Raw genomic sequence first — 23,204 nt, 5'->3', positions numbered from 1 at the left:
ATAATGATATGCTATGCTACGCCATTAATTTTAAGTGACGTAAAAAGGTTTTTTTTGGCATTGGTATCTGATGCGAGATCTTCGTCACTTCTGATCCGATTTTGATATTTTTTTAGCAATCTATAAGGTTTATTCCAAGTGGGCCCCAAACTAATTTTGTTACTGACGAAAGAGTCGGTTTTGTTTCTTTTGAGGTCCGGATGAAATATTTCATAAAAACTTAATTCATTCCAAATAAACCAAAAAAGGTCGAAAAATAAAAAGGGAGCGGAGAAATCATTAAATATGTGAAGAGGATACGAATTTTGTCTTATTCCCTAAAACAATTTAATAATCAAAATCCATTATTCAATCATTCACATAAAAACTACATATAATTTCATACAGAAATACGGTTAAATATATTTCTCTTAATTCTAAACTACATTCATAATTTCCTGGGTAATTAATTTTTTTTTTTACATTTTCCCTTAATATGCAATAAATATAATCTTATACAAATTTCAATATTCATTATGTAAGTCTATTGTTTTTTACTAGTTTATGTAAATATTTGTTTCGTTCTATTTATACTGATTATTAATTTATCAGGTATTCCGTTTACTCAGGATATGACTGGGTAAAGACATATGTAAATTTTTTATGTAAGGTACACGAAGTAGGTAGGTAAGCACGAAATTCATGCACCTTTAGATGATAGGTACGTACAATGTTTGATGTATAAAATACATGTTGATGCTACCTGTGCAGGTACACGCTTAACAAAAGATAAAAATCAAAGGTAAAAACTAATATAGTATTGACTAGATCATTTACTTACAGATAGGTATACCTACGCATTTTATGCACGATAACAAATCTAATAAATATATAGGTACCTACGCATATGTTCGTTTTTTTTTCGAAATAGTAATGAGTAAGTAGCTATCTTTGGTCGTATCGCTTTTAAAGACAAAGGCCAGTTGATATAACCACATTAATATATAAATGTAACATTTCATTTAAATATCTAGAAATTACTCATTTACAGGTAATATATAAACGCAAGATAGACTAAGTTACATACGATTAATTAAACTTACATTAACATTTTGGGATCTATAAATATACGTAATAAATAAAATGCATCAAAAGATATTCTTACAACGTTTAGTAGTACCTATCTATGCAAAAGAAAAAATATTTAGCGTAAATAAATATATATATTTTTTTATTTTTCAATAGATATTTAAATGGGTTTTTATATTCTGTATTTTGTTTTTAACAATTTAATTTTTTTTTCATAAAAATTTCATTTCGTAAAATGTTGCCTGCATCTCTGCAGTATATTTTATAAATTTAAAATTTATCGACAATTTTTTAACACGCTTAAACCAACTGTTTAAAAAACTTTTTCTCAAATGTACCTATCCAGAGATATAATTTTAACACGGACGAAATATTTCAGTTTGTAATACCTAAATAAAATGCAACATAAATTATTTAGACACCTCGAAAATTGACCGTGATATAATTATATTTACTTATAGATATTCAGTTTAAAATAGGCAAATTTACAGTAGTTTTGTGTATTTTATTTTTGTAAATAAATAAATCGATTTATATACGTTGTAATATAATGTCTCAAAGAATTACGAAAAGATATTTTATATTTTTTTAATTTAGAAACAGAAGGCGCAGGTTGCAGTTGACTTTATTATCTCTAAATAATCTACCATTAAAAAGCTGTGTAGAAAAATAAATGTTTTGATTTAATGCAACGAATGAATAGCGTGACTGCGCTAATAGTATATTTTTGTCTAGTGTGATATTATAGACCATGTATTATAAAACTACATAACTTTTATCGTTATAGTACTCAAATCAAATGTAAACTTTCTATGCGATGTAGTTATTCTTAAATTCATAGAGATAGTAAAAATTTACATAGTCCATGAAATACATTTCACACATTTGACGTGCGCTATAATACGATACCCACAGTCTCATACGATTCTTTACAGACCGCTATAAAATATTGCGTGTGGAAAATAAATACGTTATACATTTATAGCTAAAATTTAAAATAAAAACATTTATAAAATTGTCAAGGTTGAGAATCGCTTAATGTTTAATTAAAGTAAGCTATATTCAATAAGTGTTACTTTAATATATTAACACAATAAAGCGAAATTCTCAACCCGATACGCAGTTACACAGACATCGAGGAATCCGTAAGTCATCAGAATTCATGCAAATTGATTTGTTTTTGCTAGTACAAGCGGTGCAAATTTAATTATTCGGTTTTTCCTTGTTGTTGCCGTCTTTTTCCTTTTCTTTTTCTTTGTCCTTCTTTTCTTGGAGCTGTTGCAAGTGGGCTGGTAGAGCTTTCAGAATAGCGTGAACCTGAGAAAAGTGAATTATTATAATTATTTAAATATATTACAAACACAATAAAGCCATCAAGTCCCTAAGAAAATAAATTTTTAAAATGAATATTCGTAATGGACTTGGCGTGAAGATAAATATTTTTATTATTAAGATATTATGATAATCATATGCTGTCAAAGTAAAGAAAAAGTAATATTATATTATAATTTTCTATTAGATATTCATAATTTTCTTTTCATCTCGCATAATTTCAGCCCCAATGTCTGTAATGTTTTTAATAAATATTGTTACTTACTGAATCTTAATTTTTTTTATATCCATATTTAACGTTATCAATTTTAATTTTACGTTGCATAGAATTTCCAAAGTTCTCTATTTTTTAGAAAAGTAGTTGTAAGTTATACTATATTATAATTATTTGTGTTGGCTTTTCATATGTTTTTAATTCGAGTATTCCTAACAAATTTTTTGTTAACCGCACAGTGCAGCTCATGACACAGCTGTGCTTTTGAATAAAAGTGTTTATTGAGTTCGAAACTAGTCAAACATCCTCGAATTTATAACATAAGTAACGCCAACATAAAAAAAAAACGGAATTTTTGTCTGTAATACTGAATACAATAAAGTGGGTTTTACCTCTTCAGCTACAGCCATTAGGACGAATTCGAATTGTTGTTTGGTGGCCACGGTGCGGGGTCGCTGGTCTCTGATGTGCTCGAGGGTGGCCGCGATGTCGATCTCCTTTGCTCCTTTCGCCATACGATTCAGGACCATGTCGATTAGGCAGTAGGTTCCAGAACGACCGGCGCCATCACTAATATCAACATACGTAGGTCAACGTCACGCCCGTCGATTCTTGGATTTGGTAGAAACAATGAATCGTCAAATGTTTCGGTTTAAAGATTTTTTTTATTAACAAGGCGATCTAGCGGTCTCGTTGCTATCAGTAGTTTTTTTTTGTAGTAGGTTTGCGGTACAGTATCATCCCGTCCTGGCTATTGGATACGGGTGACGGAATGCCTATACAAGAGTGTACTTGTTGGGCGCAATTTAGGCGCAATATTTGAGGAGTATTAGGAAGGTAAATAAATGGCCGGATACTGCATTGCTATCAGTAGTACCCTATCATGTCAGGTTGATCTTAACGCGATTCTCCTGGAAACCATCGTGATTAATTCTTGGTAAATTAGTCATGATAGGCCAAATGACCTGACTCGTCTTTATCCTCCAAAGACACGTTATCAGCGTTAACGCCTATTCCGTTATCACCTATAAAATATGAGTATATAAAGCTAAAAATAAAATATTACCTGCAGTGAACCACAATCGGACAGGATCTTCCTCTGTACGACTTATTCACTTTCCTGTAAAAAACAATATCGGAGGGTATTGAGTTGGTAGATTCATATTTATAGGTATAGTATAAATATAGTTTTATTGTTTAAAATTTCGTAAGTACACATTATATATTAATGAAATAACTACCAGTTTAACTAATATCGGAGGATCTTTGAATGTCATCTTTTTTATCTTGTGATGGTGTCGCGAATGACTACAGCTCGCGCTATATATGGGATGCGCAGTTAGACACGCGTTCGTGTCACTGGACTAAGGGTTCCAGATGGTTCCAAAACTAGTCGAGCTTTTCTCGATCACATTACACGTAAGTTAAACCGGTAGTTGTTAATTAAAATATAATAATTTAGCAAATAACTTTTTTTCTATAAATATTTAAGCAGCATATATGCTTAAAGTAGTAACTTAACGAACTTAACGAGGATTATGAATACATACCATGATCATCACAGATCATAAGGCACTGCAATAATTGATCACAATCAATTCCGGTAACTATGGAGATACGTATTTTTGCATTCGATGGAGTTTATTTTCATGTACATTGCATTTTTGAAGTTCAGTTTGTCATTCTAAGTTGCATAAAAAAATATTTTTTTTTACTAATACATTGACAGTTCACTTAATGGTATAATTATCTTCATCATCTATCTATCATCTACTATCACTATCCACTGCTGAACATAAACCTTCCCCATGAAGGAGGGTTTTGTCAGTAGTTGCAGCGCTTGACTGGCGGGTTGGTGGTTACCAAAGCAAAGCCTAGCAGGTTTTGGTGATGTTTTACGAGAGACGCTACCGTCCATCCTTCGACCATTCAGTTCTTTTATTCACCTTTTAAGGAAAGGGAGGGTTAGCTCATTCTATGCCGAGACCACATGGTAATACTCCCTTAGTGGCTTGAAAAAAAAGATATCGCGCTTGTTTACTATGCACCCTGGTGTTGCAGACGTCTAAACTACAGGACCCGTGTACCACTAGATGGACCGTATGCTTATTTGATAAGCATATAGAGAAGAACAAAGATATGTTTATACATAGGGGTAACAACTTTTTTAAGATTATTACTTGTTACCCCCTACTGGGCACTTGTTTCTTGTCTGGTAATATTACCTCCTAAATTCCAGCAGAGCTTTTGTAGAAGCAGGTACACCGTTCTCAGGCCAGGACAAAAAGTGGAACTGTGTGACGGTGCGGGTCTCGCCAGTTCGTTGGTTCTTCAGGTAGAAGCTGCGGACCAGGTAGTCGTCGCACCAGATGTGCTCGCTCACCAAGTGTACCTTCATTATAACATATTAAATATAGCAATTTATATAAAAATATATCAATTATTATATTATGTATAAAATAAATAAATATGTTTAACGAGACTTAAGCTTAGAATTATAATTGCTAATGAGGTGTTAATTGCCGTTGTGGTTAATATTAAATACGTTAAAGGAGAGAGTTAGCATTTTGTAAGTTTAAAAACTTCAAAGGATGTTTCGATTCACGTACCTCATATATGTGATAGAGTTCGGAGCCTTCCTCCGGCCAATACCGATGGCAGAGCTGTTGACCGTTTTCAGTGAGACGCGTGAGCATCACCATCACCACGCTACCTTGTTCCCACACCATCTGCCAGAAGTCGGGTGCGGTGTGCGCCAGCGGACCCGCAGCTGCTATGTATGCAGGGTTCCTTGGGTCGTGGTCCGTCTAACAAATATAACATTACTTATTACATTATTACATAGGATATTCTAAGAGTCAACTAAAATATTCAGCATGATACATCATTATTATTATTATTTCAGTCGTTAACTGTCTACTGCTGGACATACGAGTTCTCCATAAGGGGAGTTTTGCAATTAGGCCTTTGAGGATCTTTAAAAGGGACGCTGCTGCTCATTCCTCGCCCTCTCTTAGTCGCCTCTTACGACACTCACGGGAAAGGAAGCGGTGGCCCATTGTATGCCGGAGCACACACGCCATTTTACCAGTGCACTGTAAAATATGTGGCGTGGTAACAATAGGTGAACATTTTCCTCTTGAATGGAAGGAGGAGAGGCATCTAAAAGTGGCATGTAAATGAGTTATTATGATAATAATTTTGAATGTATATAATATGCGCCCTGCATAAAATAAGATCAACATGAAGAATTTTTTTTATATTTAAAATTTAAAGTTATTTTGTTTTTCAGGCAACTCACAATGGTTGAGGCATTGATGTAGTCAGATCCGAGGTGGTTGGACAACGTGTTGAGGGTCACCCTGGAGTGGTCATAGGGCAGCACATCCGCATACCGGTTCTTGCCCGTGTTCTCTGGTTTCAAGGCGGCGGTAGTAGCACATGGTTCGGCTTCGTAAGCACATAGAGCCCGCCACTCTTGTTCAAGACGGTCTTTGTTACGCAGGTGATCTTCCATGTATGCCTGATGGTGATACAAGCTTAATCACACGATATTTACTTATTAACTATCTTAGTGTTTGTCTTATCTATTATCTATGCTTAGTGTTTGTCGGAAAAATTTACTAGGGGATAAAGGTAAGTCCGAATTTTAATAGAGCCAATAGATTAGACAATAAGTTGAAATTTTACGATAAATAAGAGAGAGAGATAGAATGAGATTTATAGAGGCAAATTTAATTAAAAGAAATTAATTACATGTCGTGATTCTAATTACTTTAGAATATTACTTACCAAAACCATGTGTCCAGTGGATATATCCATATTAGTCAGGGCAGGTTCTTCGCTCCTACAAACCAAAAAACATAGTTTCACAACTTCTTTTTTTAAGAGTTTTTTTTATTTATCATCATAACGTTTATTGCAAAATATAGTAGTCTATGCAAAAGTCTTGAAATTATCTCTTAGGAACTTATGTAAAATTATTAAACAGAAAAATCACATAATTTTATGTAATCGTTACGTTACGATTCTTAATAAAATCCTTTCGAAAATGTTTTACTTGAAATAAAAATAATTATTATGGTAACCAGGAAGATGTGCTGGAGCGTGTAGAGGGCGAGTTTCCATCAGGTTCACGGGACAATGAGGTGATGCGTTGCGGCACCTCTGTAGGGTTCGGGGGAGCGGCGGTGGTCTGTTGTCCTGACCACTTGCCAGACATGCGCGCGCGGCAGAGTTCCTTATAAAAAAAGATAAATATCGTATATCAATAAATATCGTAATTTTATTATGTATAGATAAGAACATAAGAACATGAACAGATTTTTTAGATCACTACCTGATAATCCCTGGTTGCTTCAGCATCTATTTCCGCTGCACCGGAGAGTCCCTGCATCTTTCTTTTAGCTTTAAAATCATACTTCAGCATGACAGTGAATACGATGGCCGCCACAATGAGAACAGATAGGCTTCCAACGAGGGCTAATAACAATGGTAGGTCGATGCCTAAGAAGAGAGTTTCTGGTGTTTCCATGTGCCGAATAACGGGACGTTTGCTCTGGAATCGAAAGTTTTTATACAATTTTCGAAAAAGGTTCTCAATTCACTTAATTGTTTTTTTACTACAGTATCTTTACTACTTCAATTAGTTTTGATAATTCTTTTTAGAATGGTAATTTATTACCTTGTTACTTTCATATTAATTATCTTTTTTTAATTCAAACTGAAATTTTGTTTCTTAGAGGAACAAAATTTACTTGCACATAATTAATACTATTGGTATTAATGTGATAAGAGTACCTAGATGGTGAAAATCTGTTTACTCGTATCTTTAGGGTAAGCGTGTTTCATATTATATTTTGCTTAATAGTAAGAGCTACTTTGTATCAGATATGATCAAGCGCGAACTCATCGTGTAATAAAAATTAAATGACTGATATAACTCACTCGGTCTCCGACGCCGGTGGAAAGAACTTGAGCACCAGTTTCACGACGTAGTTCTTCTTTAATGTCATCTATGCACAGAAATTAATTATTTGGTTATTATTAAGTTTAAGAATTAAGAATTGTTGATATTATTGCATTCTGTGAGGACTTACCGACACGGCGAGCAACGTCTTCTGCGTTATATCCTTTGCTATTCTTTTCCACTTTAAATGTCACCTCTCCAAGATCAACCCTAGAATAATACGTTTAGTCAGTTGATTGCAAAAGTCTATTAATTTTACCTATATACTTAGATACTTACCGAGGATTCGTAAAAGTATGTTTTTCTAAACCAAGCATCTCTTCAAGTCGTGCTATGAATGAGATGCCTTTTTCCCAGTTAGTAAGAAATCTGCAAAAGGTAATATTTTTTATAATTATAGAATTAAGACTTAGAATCAAAATTACAAGTTAATTGTTTATTAATTAATACATTATCTATTTTTTCTTTTATTTTTTTACTATTTGTATTTTTATTAAACCTACCTATTTTTAAAAAGCACATAAGCGTAAGATGGGTCATAGTCGTAATCATTGTGATCATGATCGCCACTATTTCCTGGTTTTTGTGCATTATCAGATCCATGAGCTGAAAAAAATATAAGTATGTAATTAAAAGAATACTTGATTTTTGCGTAACTGTAACATCAATAGGTATAGGATTGGACACATGCATAATTTCAACGCAACTTTTGTCAGTATTTATTGTCACACACAAATTCTAATAAAACTTATATCTAATAAAAGGTCTGTAGAGTATTACCACTTTTTTTTTTTAATGAATTAGGTGCTCATTAACTTTAAATATCGAAATTTTTAAATATTATAACTATTCTCAAGAGAAATTAAAAACTAGTTTTAATGCACTTAGGTCTAAACAACAAATTCGTGACAAAAATGAAAGTGTGAGAATAATAAAACAGTGAATACGATGGAAATTCCAATTATAAATTTACTTCTATACCTATTTATAATTTTAACTATACGGATAAAATTTCACATAAAAGAGGTAAGGAGGAGGACCACAAGAGCCGAGCCTCATGCTTTTCATGTTAAAAAAGTAAAATGTGCGCGATATAGGAAACATTTAGTGCGGTGTTCTATAAAAAAAACATGATAGGTAGTGCAATTAAATTTTAGAAAAAAGGTTTCCTTTTTCCGATGCAACGTCATATAATTTTAAAATTATTGGAGGGAACATCGATAATCTAAAAACAGCTATCTCAGGCCGCTGTGACACTAACCTGTCACTGACTTATTGTGGTATAAAATCTTTAATGTTTTTGCGTCCAGACGCGGCCCGGGCTTTTTAACATCATCTCTTTCCCTACGTTTAAAGCCCCATTCGTTATTAAGCAAATCTTGAAATTCTTCGGGATAAAATTTGGAATTTTCACCTGAAACATCGTCCGTATTTGTAACACCTTCACTCCGGTGTGAGAATCTCTTCAAGGTTGAACTTCTCATGGTTAAAGGGCCTAAGTAAAATAAAATTCCAAAGAAATAAAATTTGGGAAATGTCACCCGAGAAGAATAAGATAAATAGATATGTTGGGTCATTGGAATAAATGAGTGAAACAATGCTGCTGTTGTACTTACAATGCAAATAAAAGAGTAAAGCAAAAAATACTATTGCCATGTAATTTTATTATCATGTGTTATTTTAACTCACCCTGTAAATCATCAGCTTTCAATGGACCTCCTTCTGCATACAAAGCTCCTTGAGGTTTTAGTTTTGAATCGACTATTTCTCGCCAATAGTTCATTAAATATTCCATGTTTTTTGATGGTTTAGGGTCCAAAGAATTTGGATCTGTAATGTAAAGTAATTTAAAAATAGGGAAGCGAGTAGTTATTAATTTCTTGGTCTACCTCTTTTATTCACATAAATAAAAGAGGTCACCGGCAATTTCTTACTAATTGACCTTGGAGATCGAGATATATTTTAATCAGCTGATACTTACATCAATATTTGTACCAATATTACTTTTTGATTCAATTAATAATATTAATAATTAATTATTTAATTTTATATACATTAAAAATATTGTTATTTATTTATTTTTTAAATATTTTTAATTATTATTTTTTATCATATTAAGTGTAATTATTTTACATGCAGATATAAAAGGGTATGTAATTTCTGAAAAATTCAGTTATACAACCAAGTGTATAAATCTATTCTAAGTTTTGTAATTATCAATTTATAAAACAAATTGGATTGCGCGCCGTCAGGCATTGAATGTAGCAGATAGCTGCTAAAAGTATCAAAATTTAATAAAAGTATATTGATATTAAAATTTCAAAATGGCTGGAAGCATTAGTTGAGTGGTATCCGTCGCTAAATAGACTCTGTTTATAATTATCACCAATGTATTTATTTGTGTAGCTTACCCGTTTAAAATGAATACAAGGCACATCTACAAAACGTGTTATGTATACGTAAATGTTCTAATTTTAGAAAAATAAATTGTAAATGTAGCTTACAAGACTTTTACGAGTATATATATAGATTTTAATTTAATAAAAACACGGAAATTACCTTTTAAATGATAAGGATCCGATTCTCCACTGCCTGTATCGAACGGTATTTCTTCTAGTCCATCTTCATCTATATAAATTCTTTGTTCTGGAATATCACTGTTTTCGTATTCAAATGGAAAATTTTTCTCTGCAAAGCTTTGTTTGTATTTTTCTAACGCATTTGATCGAACCTCTGCGTCGAGAGGGGAAAATCTATTTTCTGTTATATATTCAGCTGTGTAAGGTGGAGGTTTAGTTTTGTACTTCCGAAAATGTACACCTAAACGTTCTTCATCTGCATATGCATTAGGTTCATGTTGCTTTCCTGTATCTTCAGGGAGAGATTTCTTTTCTTTGTCAATGACTACATTTGGAACATCATCAAGGTCTCGAGTTCTCGCCTTTTCGGCTTGAATACGTTCTCGAAATCCTTCGAACGGGAGAATAACTGGTGAATCTTCATTAGTACTCATCATCATCAAGTCTCGTAATTTGTCGCTCGGGGTTTCACCATCAGTAGATGGTAAGTCATCATCGTCTGTGATGCAGAATAAAATTGTTAATAGACACATTAAATTAATAAAATTAAATAAATAAAAATTATATCAATATTATATTTACCTTTGGCGATTATATAAGGAGTTAGTTCATCATCATCATTAAATGGTGGATTGTAAATTTCATTTGCAAAGTCTGAGTCAGTTAGCGCTGAATTCGGTGTGAAACGAACAAAAGCCGTTTCATCAGGTTCAATCTAGAAGGAAAATAATAAAACTTAGTATTTAATACCAGCAATAACCAGATATATACATTACATTCCTTATTTGAATTGTTACTTACTTCTTCTACATTATCGTCTCCTTCTTCAAATTGACCGGAGTTTAGTTTAGGGTCTACAAACTGTTCACATAATTTTGTGTTAACTTCAGCTGGATCCCTGTAAAAAATTTGCAGTTCAAATTATTTTAATCATAGATTACATTACATAACAGAAAATAATTTATAATAAATTATAGAATGAAGGTTATATAAAATATAATATTTAAAAACTAAGGCCGGCTGGTAAAAGCGCACTAATTTTAATTTTATGTTGCCTTTTATTGGTAAATAAAACTTAATATCTTTTTTTATGTCATGTACTTGAACTGACCATACTTGAAATCAAAATGGTAACCATTGGCTATTGATATGAACAGCATCATAGACGTTGCACAATACACTTTGATATCCATACATCACACATAATAGTCCTTGCGTGTTACCATTCCAGATAATTAAGTTGCTATGTTTCCATACCGTGTAATTTCATAATATAACTAACATTGTGAAATTACATAGTACATACGTACGCTTACAGGGAACATATAAGTTATTTTTTTATCAATTGGGAATGACATATAACCGTTGACTATACACAGGAACGATATCATACTTTGATGTACATGCTACTCCTTATACATTATCATTCCTGGTAGCTAAGATGTTATACCTTGGTACCTTGTAATTTCACTGCCATATCCAACCCTGCTAATCGAAATACAGGCATGCAATTACGGTTTGATGGCAGAAATGAATGACAAGTTATCCATGCCGATGACTTTAACATATATAGTACATGACATAGTATCTCTCTGGTAAATTCAATAAAATAATGAAATTTGCTAGTACATGTCTTGTCGCAGCGTATACAGCATGGCCTGGAGCACACACTGGGTATAGGCGTGCTCCCAGCGGTAGCCGCGCGCCGCCAGCCGCTGCAGCTCCCCCTCGAACCATTGTAGTTGCTCCGAGTTCAGATCGTATCTAAGAATAAACATATTAATATCAAAACTTCTTCAATTTTGAAGCAGATAATCTCATACTTAAAAAAAATACCGATTGATTTAAAAAGTATTTCGTGCCCCGCCAGCGTATACTGATGGCACAGGCGGGGTTACCATTTCATTTCACATTTTCACTTCCTTCGTCATATGCCCATTGTGCAAAATACAACAAATGCTTAGTAACTTACTTGTAGAGAGAGCCGTCTTCTGGTTCTTCGTCGTAAATAAGAATGCACTTCCCGAAAGCAAAATCTAAAAGAAGTAATAAAATTTAGTATTAGTTTGACAGATTTACGAGTATTCAGTGTTTCATTCAGCACAATTTATAAATACCATAAAATGACTAAACCCTAATAAGGCATAGGCTTATGTCGAATGTTGCTATTATGTTAAACCAAATACTCGACACGTCAACATTTCTATGAGCATATTAGAATTCAAAGTGAACTGCTGAACATAGGCCTCTCTCATAGACTGCCATACCAATACATTTTATATCATCACACCATCTAGTGGGACTGTCATCCTATACTGCATTTATTTGTACGGTATCGCCACTCAAGAACCTGTCTTCCTCATCGGTAATAAATGTATATTATCTAAGTAATGTAAAAACGAATTTTCTTACCATCGTAGCACCATTCAACTCCCTCTACACATAAAGATGCGCTGAATAAGCAACCTGGTGTGGAGAAAAAAGATTTTAATTTTAGTTGTATTCCCTTAAGACGCATATATTACAAACATAATATCTATTACATGTATTTTTAATGTATTTTTCGTAAGTGGGTGTATTATCCATTTCTATATACCCACGTTTCATCCAAGTAAATGCTAATAAAATGTAAATATCAAGGGAAATTAAATTTAGAAGTATTTTGTATAACAAAATGAGAGCGCCGTAGACGAATTCTGGGCTATTTAAGTGAACGCTTATTGTGTTGTTTGGGAACCATTTCGGTGCCCTAAATTCTAGTTTGTTTAATATCCATTTCTGAAGATTTGTTTTTAATAGACAGATTTTCGCTGGAATAGTGAGAGCTTTACTGCTTCGTGAGTCTTTATTTCGAATGAGCTATGAAAAATGTTATAAATAACAGTCTTTTTTGTAAAAGAGAATTATTCAATCCTTTTTTATTTACTGAATACATTTTCACTACAGTTAATGACCCAATAACATGATGTTCAGACAACGAAGATGGTGTATTGGTTTAAGACATTGCTTGACTTTCCAACAAACGCAGTTTCGATCCCCGTGTAATAGATTTGTATTTATAAGTAGAGCTAAATATGTTTATATAGTTTTGGATATTGTCTATGTATAATATGTATATATTTACTAAAAATATATTTAAGTAGCTTTTATCAGTTTTATAATATCCGTACCCATATTGTATCATTCTTTAAGGAATTCGTTTACTTCTTAATTACCCATATTTATATATATTCACATTATTGTAGGTATGCATATCTCTATTTATATTTAAAAAACGAATAGAGTTTCGTGCCTTCAATCAAACTGTTTATACATACTCTTCTCCATCCAACGGTTGCCTGGAAGAGATCGCTCGTAGCGATAAGGCCAGGCCGCCCATTGTTTTCTTAGTCTAATATTTTCTTGTATTTTTTTGTATTTATAATAAGTTTACTATTGTAATCTTATGGAGGAAACGATTAAGAGTATCGATCTATGTTCTTTTCTAGGCTCTTACCTATGTTCCCATCGGCGTGCGAGGGCGCCAGCGTGCAGAGCAGCGCCAGCGCCCACAAAGCCTGCCGCCGAGAAAGGCGGCACATCACATCTGTAAATAAAGATAATTTCAATTTTTGTTTTAACTATCAAAGTGAAAAATGTAAAATTTTTATTACTAGCCTGTAGTACTTTTGCATGGTTTCTTAATTCTCTGTTAGGCATAGAAATTCCTAAATAAAACTAAATATTTTCATTGAATAAACTTTTTGTGCTATTTTTTCTCACTACAAAAATTATCAAGGAGGTTCAATATTTTTGTTAGAAATTATTCTAATTATAATGGGTATATAGGTAATCACTACGTTTATTGAGACTATAAGTCGAAATATAATGACAATAATTATCGGAATAACTTATTTAATAATAATAATTTAGCTTAAATAGAATTTGGTTATCTTTTTATTTCAGCAGTTTGTTATTCCGATTAAATCAGTAAAAGACGTGCAAATATTATTAACCATATAAAATTAATAAAAAAAAAAATAAGTATAAAAACGATTATGTGGCTTTATATAATATTAGATATTATCTGATATGCACGTACTCTAATGTAGATACAGTGTGGCAATTAGGTTGTGAAGTACACGAAAAAACATAGAATGAAGATAAATTATTTATGATATCTATGATGGTTGATGTGAGCTATTTGGTATATAGTTATATAGTTTTATTTGTAACTTACAACTTCACGACACTAAGACATTAAAATCCTTGCCTAGTCCGAGAATTGCATTTCAATCGTAACATAAAATATCCCGCGTCACTATAGCACTGGTTATCAGGGACTTAATTTTACCTGACTGACCGCTGTTCCCCTACGTTAGGTAGGGGAAACAGCGGTTGAATCAATATTGATATAGTTTTTATGACTATTATTGGTGGCACGATTCGGTTTTATCAAATAGCAAAATGCACTATAGACTGACTGTGTTATTATTCCATAAGTTTTTACAAATATTACATTTTAATAAATATGTAACCTATAGATATCTCGGTGGTCTTGTTACGTAGCAATATATTGTGATAGTTATATAACTTTATTGTAATAATATTCCTTTATTGTAATAATATTCCTGTCAGGGGGGGGGTACTGATTCCAGTGTATTCATTACGATGGGTTAACTGACCTGCCTTTCCATTCTCACCTATCATACCTCACTGGGGCCAGCGTATACCGTTAGCGCAGGCGAGGTTACCATTTCATTATCATCGATTAAAAAAAAATATTCGTGATCTAATAGAAGCCTTTATTCATGAGCATGTTCATAATACTAATCGCAAATCCCCGAATTTATTACTTGAGTAATGCTGATATCGATAATAATTATCTTCTATATGTTATACTAACTTTTACCCGTAACTTCGTCCGCGTGACCGGGGTATATTTACGAACTAGGATAAAAAGTAGTTAATGTTCTTCTTAATTCCATATAGTAGGTACGTTTTACGAAATTTTATAGTAATTTTTAAACCGTTATGGCACTATAAGATAACAAATAAACAAACTCACTTTTACATTTATAATATAAGTAATATTTAAATTTCAATTATTAAATAGATCTCAAAAAGGCATATTATATTTTTTTTTCTATCTATCTCTTATTTCACAAGATAATAATATCATATTCAAAAGATTTTGCACGAGTAGATACATTGAAGGCTTAACGTCAATCTACTAAATTAAGTAATACGTATACGGAAAAGTAACTCGATATCCAGTAACACTAAATACGGTATATTGTTTAGATATACATATATGTAGCTAAAATAACTATTTAATAAACGCAATGTTTCTCTAAGGGTTCTTAGAGTGCTCTTACGTGGCAATTTGCCAACAACAGAAGAAGCGTAAGTGGCATTTTCTCTTTATTTTATATCCTACGCATGTATTTACACAAAACGTTAATATTTAATAGTGTTTCCCACTAATACACTTTTACGTATATATTATCAGAGTATTCCATTGCACTGTCAATTCCTTTTTGTTGTGCAAAACATTAGTAAAGTAGACGTCACCAACTTCATGTGTAAATGAAGAAGTATTCATTGAAGTTTGACTGGTTACAAACCGTCTCCAATACAAGGTTAAGGAAGTTAATGGACTGAAAACGTATTAACAATGAGATTCTAATGTAAGTTAATGGCGTTAGACTAGGAGAGGATGGTTTGTTAGTAATGAGGAGATTGGTCCCCATTGCTATCAATATACACTATCAAGTCGACCACGCGGTTCCCCCTGGAAACCATGGCTAATTTATCGTTAAATTCACAATGGGCTAACTGATCTGCCTTTTTATCCTCACCAATCATTCCTCATTCGTGCCCCACGAATATTCCATTCCATTATCATTCACTAAAAAATGGTGTTAGACTGGACATGTGTTAAAATACATATAATGTAATGCCAAGAAAATTCGTATTTTAAAGTTAATGATTTCATTATTATTAAATAAAGTATATTTTATCTTCAGTTTCATTGGTAAATGTTAATGTATACATCGAAATATGTCAGACATAGCAGTATCGTCGCGTGTCTTTGAGAAGTCTTTCAGACAGTAAAATCAGACGACTCTTTGAAATATTGCCTTTTTGTATCACTGTGATATATGTACATTAAGCATATCGCTCATATGGTAAAACTGTTTTTGTTACCATTTTCACAATTTATTTGTATCTCCTGATGCAAAAAAAGATTTTATTTATCTATATAAAAGATAGATAGGGGTCTATTATTCTTCCCTAGACACGTTTATTTACTTAAGGAAATATTTGCGGCGGATTATAAATACGTAGGTCACTATATTTCCGATAACCTATGCGATATACATATATTTTAGATAAGGAGCTAGAGAGACGGACCCTATCATTGCGATGCAATGTTTACCAGAAAATTTCTAAATGCAGTGATATTATGAAAGTCTATTTGAATATAAATGAATTAATTAATCATTTGCGCAGCACCATCATTATAAAATAGTAATTAATTACTATTTCGATTACTAAGGAAGTCTAAATAGTACATTTAAAAAGAAATGGTTTTATTACTTGAATATGTAGTTGTAAAATTGCCAAATAATTTTAATTTATTATAGAAATAAACCACTTATTGCCTGAAATGAAATAATATTTATCAACTAACAGAGCTTGAGAGTTTCGTAATTTATTCTCTTATACATTATTACAATATGTATAATTTAAGATTGTGACCCACAAGAAGAAACCGATATCAATCGTAGCAAAATCAAATATTTTTACTTAAGAATTCCAGTTATTTTGATTTAAAAACTAAACTGCTGGACCGATTTTGAAAAAAAGTCTTTGAGACCAATCAAGTATATCCTTTTAGATAAAAAAAAAAATCTCAGTCCAAGCGTCTTAAAAATCGATTTTTTTCGCGGTTTAAAACATATTAAATTTTCTCAATACAATTCAATCACACGGAAACCATCCCGGTTAGAAATGCAGACTACCGGCTCCATTGCAGGCAATATATCGTAACAGGTCGACCTCCACGTGATTCCCCCTGAAAACTATCGTGGTTAATTTTTTATAAATTCATCATGAGCGGCAAAGTGACTTGCTTTATCCTCACCTATCATTCCTCACTGGTGCCCCACCAGCGTATACCGACAGCGCAGACAGGGTTACCATTTCATTATCACCCATAAAAGAAATATAGTTCAATTACGAGTATATTCTTATATTTATTTATTTATTTTCTCAAAGGTTGACTAAGAGATCCCTCTATAATATAAGTCCGCCATTGTATATTAAATCTTTTTATATGTCTAATATAAATTATGTACAACAACAATTACTGGATCGTTCTAATTTGGACGCTATCAGTCGAGTTTCTGTAATGAGATGAATTTTGTTGTACAAAAACAGTACAAACTGAAATACCTACATTAATGAAGCCTCATGTCCGATTAGAAATAACATTATGTCAATCGATTGAGAGTTTTGATAAAATTAGATACCGACAGGAAAATAAACTTATATTTATTTTCGAATAAGAAATAAAGTAAACCGTCGGGTAAATACTAAGCGAAAGGCGAACATGAGCGTGGGTCGAACGAGCCACTTAGTTTTAGACAAATAAAGCACATTTTATTCAATATCTATGAGTTAAGTACAAATAAACATGAGTGGCATATTTCTTCATCCACTATTAGTTTTACGTGTAACAGCAGTATGTATCAGTATATCAGTCGTTAACTGTAATTGCTGAACATAGGCCTCCTCATATTGGGGGGATTTGCCAGTAGTTGCCATGTTTGGCAGGCGAGTTGGCAATCGCAGTTAATATAAATTCAGTTTTCCTTATTAATTCAAAAACAGCTGAATGTGGCGTGTTAGTATGGGAGGCTTCAAATTTTTTAAATTGAACATTTTCTCTATAAGTGACGTGGGTCGATAAAGGACAAACAATTATGAGCTTTCCATTCTAACATGGCGCGTTCAGCTGTTAATGAGAAAATCAAAATTATTTGAAATATTGAAAGATACACGATGAACCAAATAGAGGTCGAACTGACAGACGTCAATCGTACGAGTATGTTGTAATACTGTTATGTGCAAGTACGTTCCTAGCAGTAGTATCACTAATTTCCATTACTAACAATCCCATCTCCTTAGTATCAACAGTCATGTAATTAGGAACACCAAGTATGACTTGTGCAAATTAACCTGTTAATTAATAGGTAATTTCCATCCGTAACGCGTGTTTGTTTACATACATATATTACTGTAATATTATTCTGTACGTGATATTACGTATACAGGCGAATACATTTTCGAAAACGCGTGCTCAAAATAAATCAATAACATATGCCAAACATACTTTATTATGCATTATTCTTTGATAGATAATAATATAAATTACTGAAAATATAAAGATTCAATATAATTTATAATAAACGATGAATTCAATTTTATAAACTACTAGCGATGGCCCAGATTCGCATGGATAAATATAATTCGCAAAAATAATATAATATATAGCCTATGCGCTGATAATGTAGTTTTCTATAGGTGAAAGAATTTTTAAATTCGGTTGAGTAGTTTTTGAGTATATCCATTAAAAACAAACAGTCAAATCTTTCCTCTTTATAATATTAAAATAGATAAATCTTGAACCACTAATTTCATAGCGATTACAAAAGCTGCTAAGGCGTCAAGAGTAAAAAACAAATGAGCAAATTAGCTAACAAACTTATTTTAATATTATAAATAAAGATTATATCAATATTTTCATTATACCTATTAGTAAGATATTAAAAACTTATTCAAAGTTCAAAAGTTACTTTCGAACGACACTGTAGCAGTATAAGTAACCTACGTATATAAACTAAAACTATTTTTAGGTCTTAAATCTAATGATTTACAGTTTACCTAACGGCTAATATGGCGATTTTTATATAGGCGATGGTTATTGCTTTCATCACGTGGGCTTCAACAAGTCATTTCGTTATTTTAACGTATCAAAAATGAAAATGGAACGGTAACTCGTCCTAGGCTATTGCTATACACTGGTAAGGTACTAGTGAATGATCACAGTTGAGCATGACGTCAGGTCATTTGGCCCAATGTACCGAACCTACCATAATAGTTTCTAGTGAAAACCCTAAGCAGATTAACCTGATTGAATACATCTTATTATTTTAGCAATATAATTAATCTCCGTTTCTACTAAGTCTATACTTCCAACATCAGCCTATCTCTAATTCGATGTCGTATAAAAATGTTCTGGGGATTGTTCAGACGTTAGTCGTGACAGTAATTACTTTTCATCAGGTTAGTCGTCATTCACGGTTTCCAAGTTGACCTCCGTAGAGCAGTGGTAGTTATGTTTCTTTGTGTGAATCAAGTTTTTGATTATCAGTCTAATCAATTTAGATTGTATTGTATTGTAAAATCTTTATTGTACATAATTCTTACTGTACACATAAAAAGATTTAATATACAATGGCGGACTTATCCCACAAAGGGATCTTTTACAGTCAACTTTTGAGAAGCTGAAAGAAAACTGTAGAGGTATAAGGAGATAAGGGTAATAACTGTATAGTTAAAGATAAACTCAATAAACCAAGTAAAAATGAATATATAATACAATAAAAATAACTGTATCCACCTACATATGTAAATAATAAAAGTACATAAATAATAATATAACATTAATACATAAATAAACAAATAAACTTTTCAGAATTGATTTGGGTCTGAGTGTTTTGGGTGCCCCTAAATATTCGCTGCCTGGACTCTCATAACACAGCTAGCTTGAGGACGAGTTTTTTATTATGATTGTGTGACAGTTTTAGGTATTACTATTTAGTTAATAATTTTAAATTTTTATATTAAAGGTACCTATAATTTAGCAATATATGGCTAACGAAGCGAGTGACGTATCTACTGTAATTATTATACTAATGACCTGTTTTTAAGTAATATCTATCTAATTAAATAAATAAAAGAAATTCGCCTAATGCAGCCAGTAACAGTGTTGTATTGTGTTGATGTTGATGTCATTATCTTAATTCTAATTAAATTATAAAAACACCGTCTCCAATCAAGCATGTCCGCGCGTGACCATACATTTCTCCATGTCATATTTGATTTTTTTATAGTTTACTTTGTATCATTATTAATAAACTAATTAATTTAACTAAATTGCGCAAATATGTAATTTCTAATGACCAACCAACGTCAATCTCGTATATGCCAATGTAGTGTCGGACGACCTTCCGCTAAATGAAGAGACAACCCTAAATTTGTTGCAGGGAACCGTTCCTTATGATAAGCAAACTTCAACAGTCGGCAATAAATGGTGAAAATTTATGTACCAGTTCCAATCAATTTTCTTTAATTATGACAAATGTTCCTTAGAAGTTTCAGTTATTTTTATTCGATCGATACAATAAAGATTTCACTTATTAACAATCATTTCTCTATACAGCTATATTGGCTACTAGTTATATAGTCTCCTCTGACGTAGGCACCCATGCCCTTTGCTTCGTCCCACGCAACTTGCCGTTTTCAATTTTCCTAAGGCTATTTCGTTTATTGCTGTATGTATTGAACCCGCAGTGGCGAGTTCAAAATAAGAGGTCAAGGAATCCATAGAAATGTAATAGGTTTGACAATTAATCACAAATTGATTTAGTTACGCTCTACGGAATAACATGAAAACATATTAGAGTAAGCACCGGTTATCTAGAATGTAGGTACACATAAGCCTTACAATGGAATATATCTCGTCAAGATAGCTAAAATTATTATGTACACAGCTAATATTTAGTTTATAAACAAATCAAACATGAATGCAAAAATAATGAAATTGTTATTACGTGCCGTGTAACAGGTTTCACGGCAATAGACGCGACATGGCGAACGGTCAAGATATCCTAACAGTTACACTGTTTCATTATCTCTACAGTAATAGCTGTACGCACCGTTTATAGCTGCCGTTAATTTCTGAGCATATCCGTGACAATGCTGAGCACTTAGGTCCCTCACAATAGGCACTGAGACACAGGTTGAGGCGTTTTGTTGGCGGACGCGAAAGAAGCTACCAGCTGTGAAACTTGGAAGCGGGCCTGCGCACTCCGCTCTATCGATCCATTGCCCATCCATTCACGTGTAGCCACTACCGCCGCCTACATAACGACATACCGATCTGATGTTAGACACCAATCATCATTAGATAACGCGATATTAGCACTCGGCTCTTGAAGCTTCCACACTTGAAGCACTTCATTCGAACACCAAAGTTATAACTGATAAACGATATAGCATGTTCACAAAACACTAATGTTTTCACCATTTATATTTATTAATACATACATACATACATATACTTTATGTTATATTATTTCCATTAAGATGGTCGAGAGGGCATGTGTTATATGCGAAGTACATGGTATATTACATTAGGTACGGGGACAAATAAAGAAAAGTGGCGTCCGTATTGTCGCCCACGCTCCAAGTTATCGCGAACCCTGAATGCTAATGACGTGTTACGATAACACGTACGAGTCGGCCCGATGTCAACTCGTTAAAATATGGAGCTCTATAGAACTTAAACGAATTTTTCATGGGGTTTAACCTTGGAGATCTTTAGAAAATACCTATTCTAGCAAAAGCGATCATGAATATTTTAGGCGTTTAAAAATTATGTAGGTAGGTTAGTATAGAACTTACCTACGTGTATATTAATCGTTATTACAAACTCTGTAAAGGCGCTGAATTTTATAAACGAATAACCAATAATTCTCCGAGAACGAATTTGTGTTAGAGCTAGAGAATAAGGCATGGTAGTCTTTAAGTTTTTAAGTAATGCCCATGGTGTTCTTCATTTAACACTTTTCAATAGAAAAACCGTCAATATACCCGCTATTCCATAATGTAAAAGTACAACATGTAAATATATATGTACATAACGTAACCAAAGTGTTTATTTTACAGGATGCAAAATTATAAACAAAGGTATAATAATAAAGACAGGGCATAAATATCGTAAACTCAGGAAACATAATCAAAACGTAACTTTTTTTTATATCATTTTGCACGAGATGAAGACAAAGGCTTAACTAACAATCGAACATAAGATTTCATATAAGCAAATCTACATATCTGTCACTGTACAATGGGAATCTATCTTATCACATACATTATGCAATCGTGAATAGAATGGAACATTGCAATTATTATTTAAGGTCCCGTACGGACCTCTAACTGTAAATATTTATTCAATTGTGGGCGATGTAATGACCTTATACTCAACACCCACCCCTATTATTCCGAGAGAATTAGCGACTCTACGATCGTTCCATTAAATTAATTTAAATTGTTAACGATGTTTACTATATAATTTAATATTTCTGTTCACAATTTGTTATGTATTGTTTAGAACAGAGTATTAAAATTAATAATTTAATTTTGATTTTAACCTGAAACGAAGATGTAGGTGAACTTTCTAGACAAATTCCATAATATGTTATGGATGACAATGCAATGGTAACCCCGCCTGCGAGGGGAAAGGGATTTTTATTAATGGGGAGTTTAGTCCCCATTGCTATCAATATACTCATACCTTGTCAGGTCAACCTCCACGCGGTTCCTCCTGGAATTGTTATGGTTAATTCTTGTCTAATTCATCATCGTAGGCCAACAGACCTGTAGTCATTTTCACCTATTATCTTCCACTGGTGCCTCGCCCAAAACACCAGTGTGTTTACCGATAGCGCAGGCGGGTTTTTTTTTTTAATGGGTGATAATAGAATGGTAATCCCGCCCGCGCTGTCGAGGCACCAGTGAGTGATGATAGGTGATAATGAAAAGGCGGGTCAGATAGCCCATCGTTATGTATACACCTGGAATGCACCTGAAATTCAGCACGGGGATCACGTAGAAGTCGACTTGACAGGTTATATTGCTAGTAATGGTACAGGTAGTCCACATTACTAATAATCCCTTCCTCTCCTACTATAATTTATCGCCATCTTCT

The 23,204-nt window shown here is 32.8% G+C and overlaps 1 protein-coding gene across 3 annotated transcripts; it reads right to left on the bottom strand.

Annotated features, from left to right (window-relative positions):
- Positions 1-377: 377 nt before the first annotated feature.
- On the bottom strand, positions 378-21,702 carry LOC113517522 (receptor-type tyrosine-protein phosphatase N2). Of its 3 annotated transcripts, none has more exons than XM_026902211.3 (23): positions 21,151-21,702; positions 13,659-13,748; positions 12,575-12,628; positions 12,135-12,198; positions 11,792-11,926; positions 10,964-11,060; positions 10,745-10,877; positions 10,143-10,661; positions 9,273-9,413; positions 8,845-9,078; positions 8,087-8,189; positions 7,863-7,952; positions 7,714-7,793; positions 7,562-7,629; positions 6,954-7,172; positions 6,703-6,854; positions 6,407-6,461; positions 5,916-6,137; positions 5,224-5,421; positions 4,840-5,006; positions 3,681-3,734; positions 3,007-3,184; positions 378-2,385 (listed from the first exon to the last, which is right to left on the bottom strand). In XM_026902211.3, exons 1-23 carry the CDS (start codon positions 21,329-21,331, stop codon positions 2,272-2,274), a joined length of 3,348 nt encoding a protein of 1,115 aa, XP_026758012.2. In that variant the 5' UTR covers positions 21,332-21,702; the 3' UTR covers positions 378-2,271. The 3 variants fall into 3 exon arrangements, with proteins under 3 accessions (XP_026758012.2, XP_026758013.2, XP_026758015.2); XM_026902212.3 differs by having other exon boundaries at positions 8,845-8,997; positions 21,151-21,701; XM_026902214.3 differs by lacking the exon at positions 8,845-9,078 and having other exon boundaries at positions 21,151-21,700.
- Positions 21,703-23,204: the final 1,502 nt, after the last annotated feature.

Source organism: Galleria mellonella, unplaced genomic scaffold (assembly GCF_026898425.1).
Source record: "Galleria mellonella isolate WM207_F2 unplaced genomic scaffold, CSIRO_AGI_GalMel_v1 utg78, whole genome shotgun sequence".
Classification (NCBI taxonomy): domain Eukaryota; kingdom Metazoa; phylum Arthropoda; class Insecta; order Lepidoptera; family Pyralidae; genus Galleria; species Galleria mellonella.
Note: the sequence above shows the minus strand (reverse complement) of the source record. Positions and strands in the feature narration are given on the sequence as shown.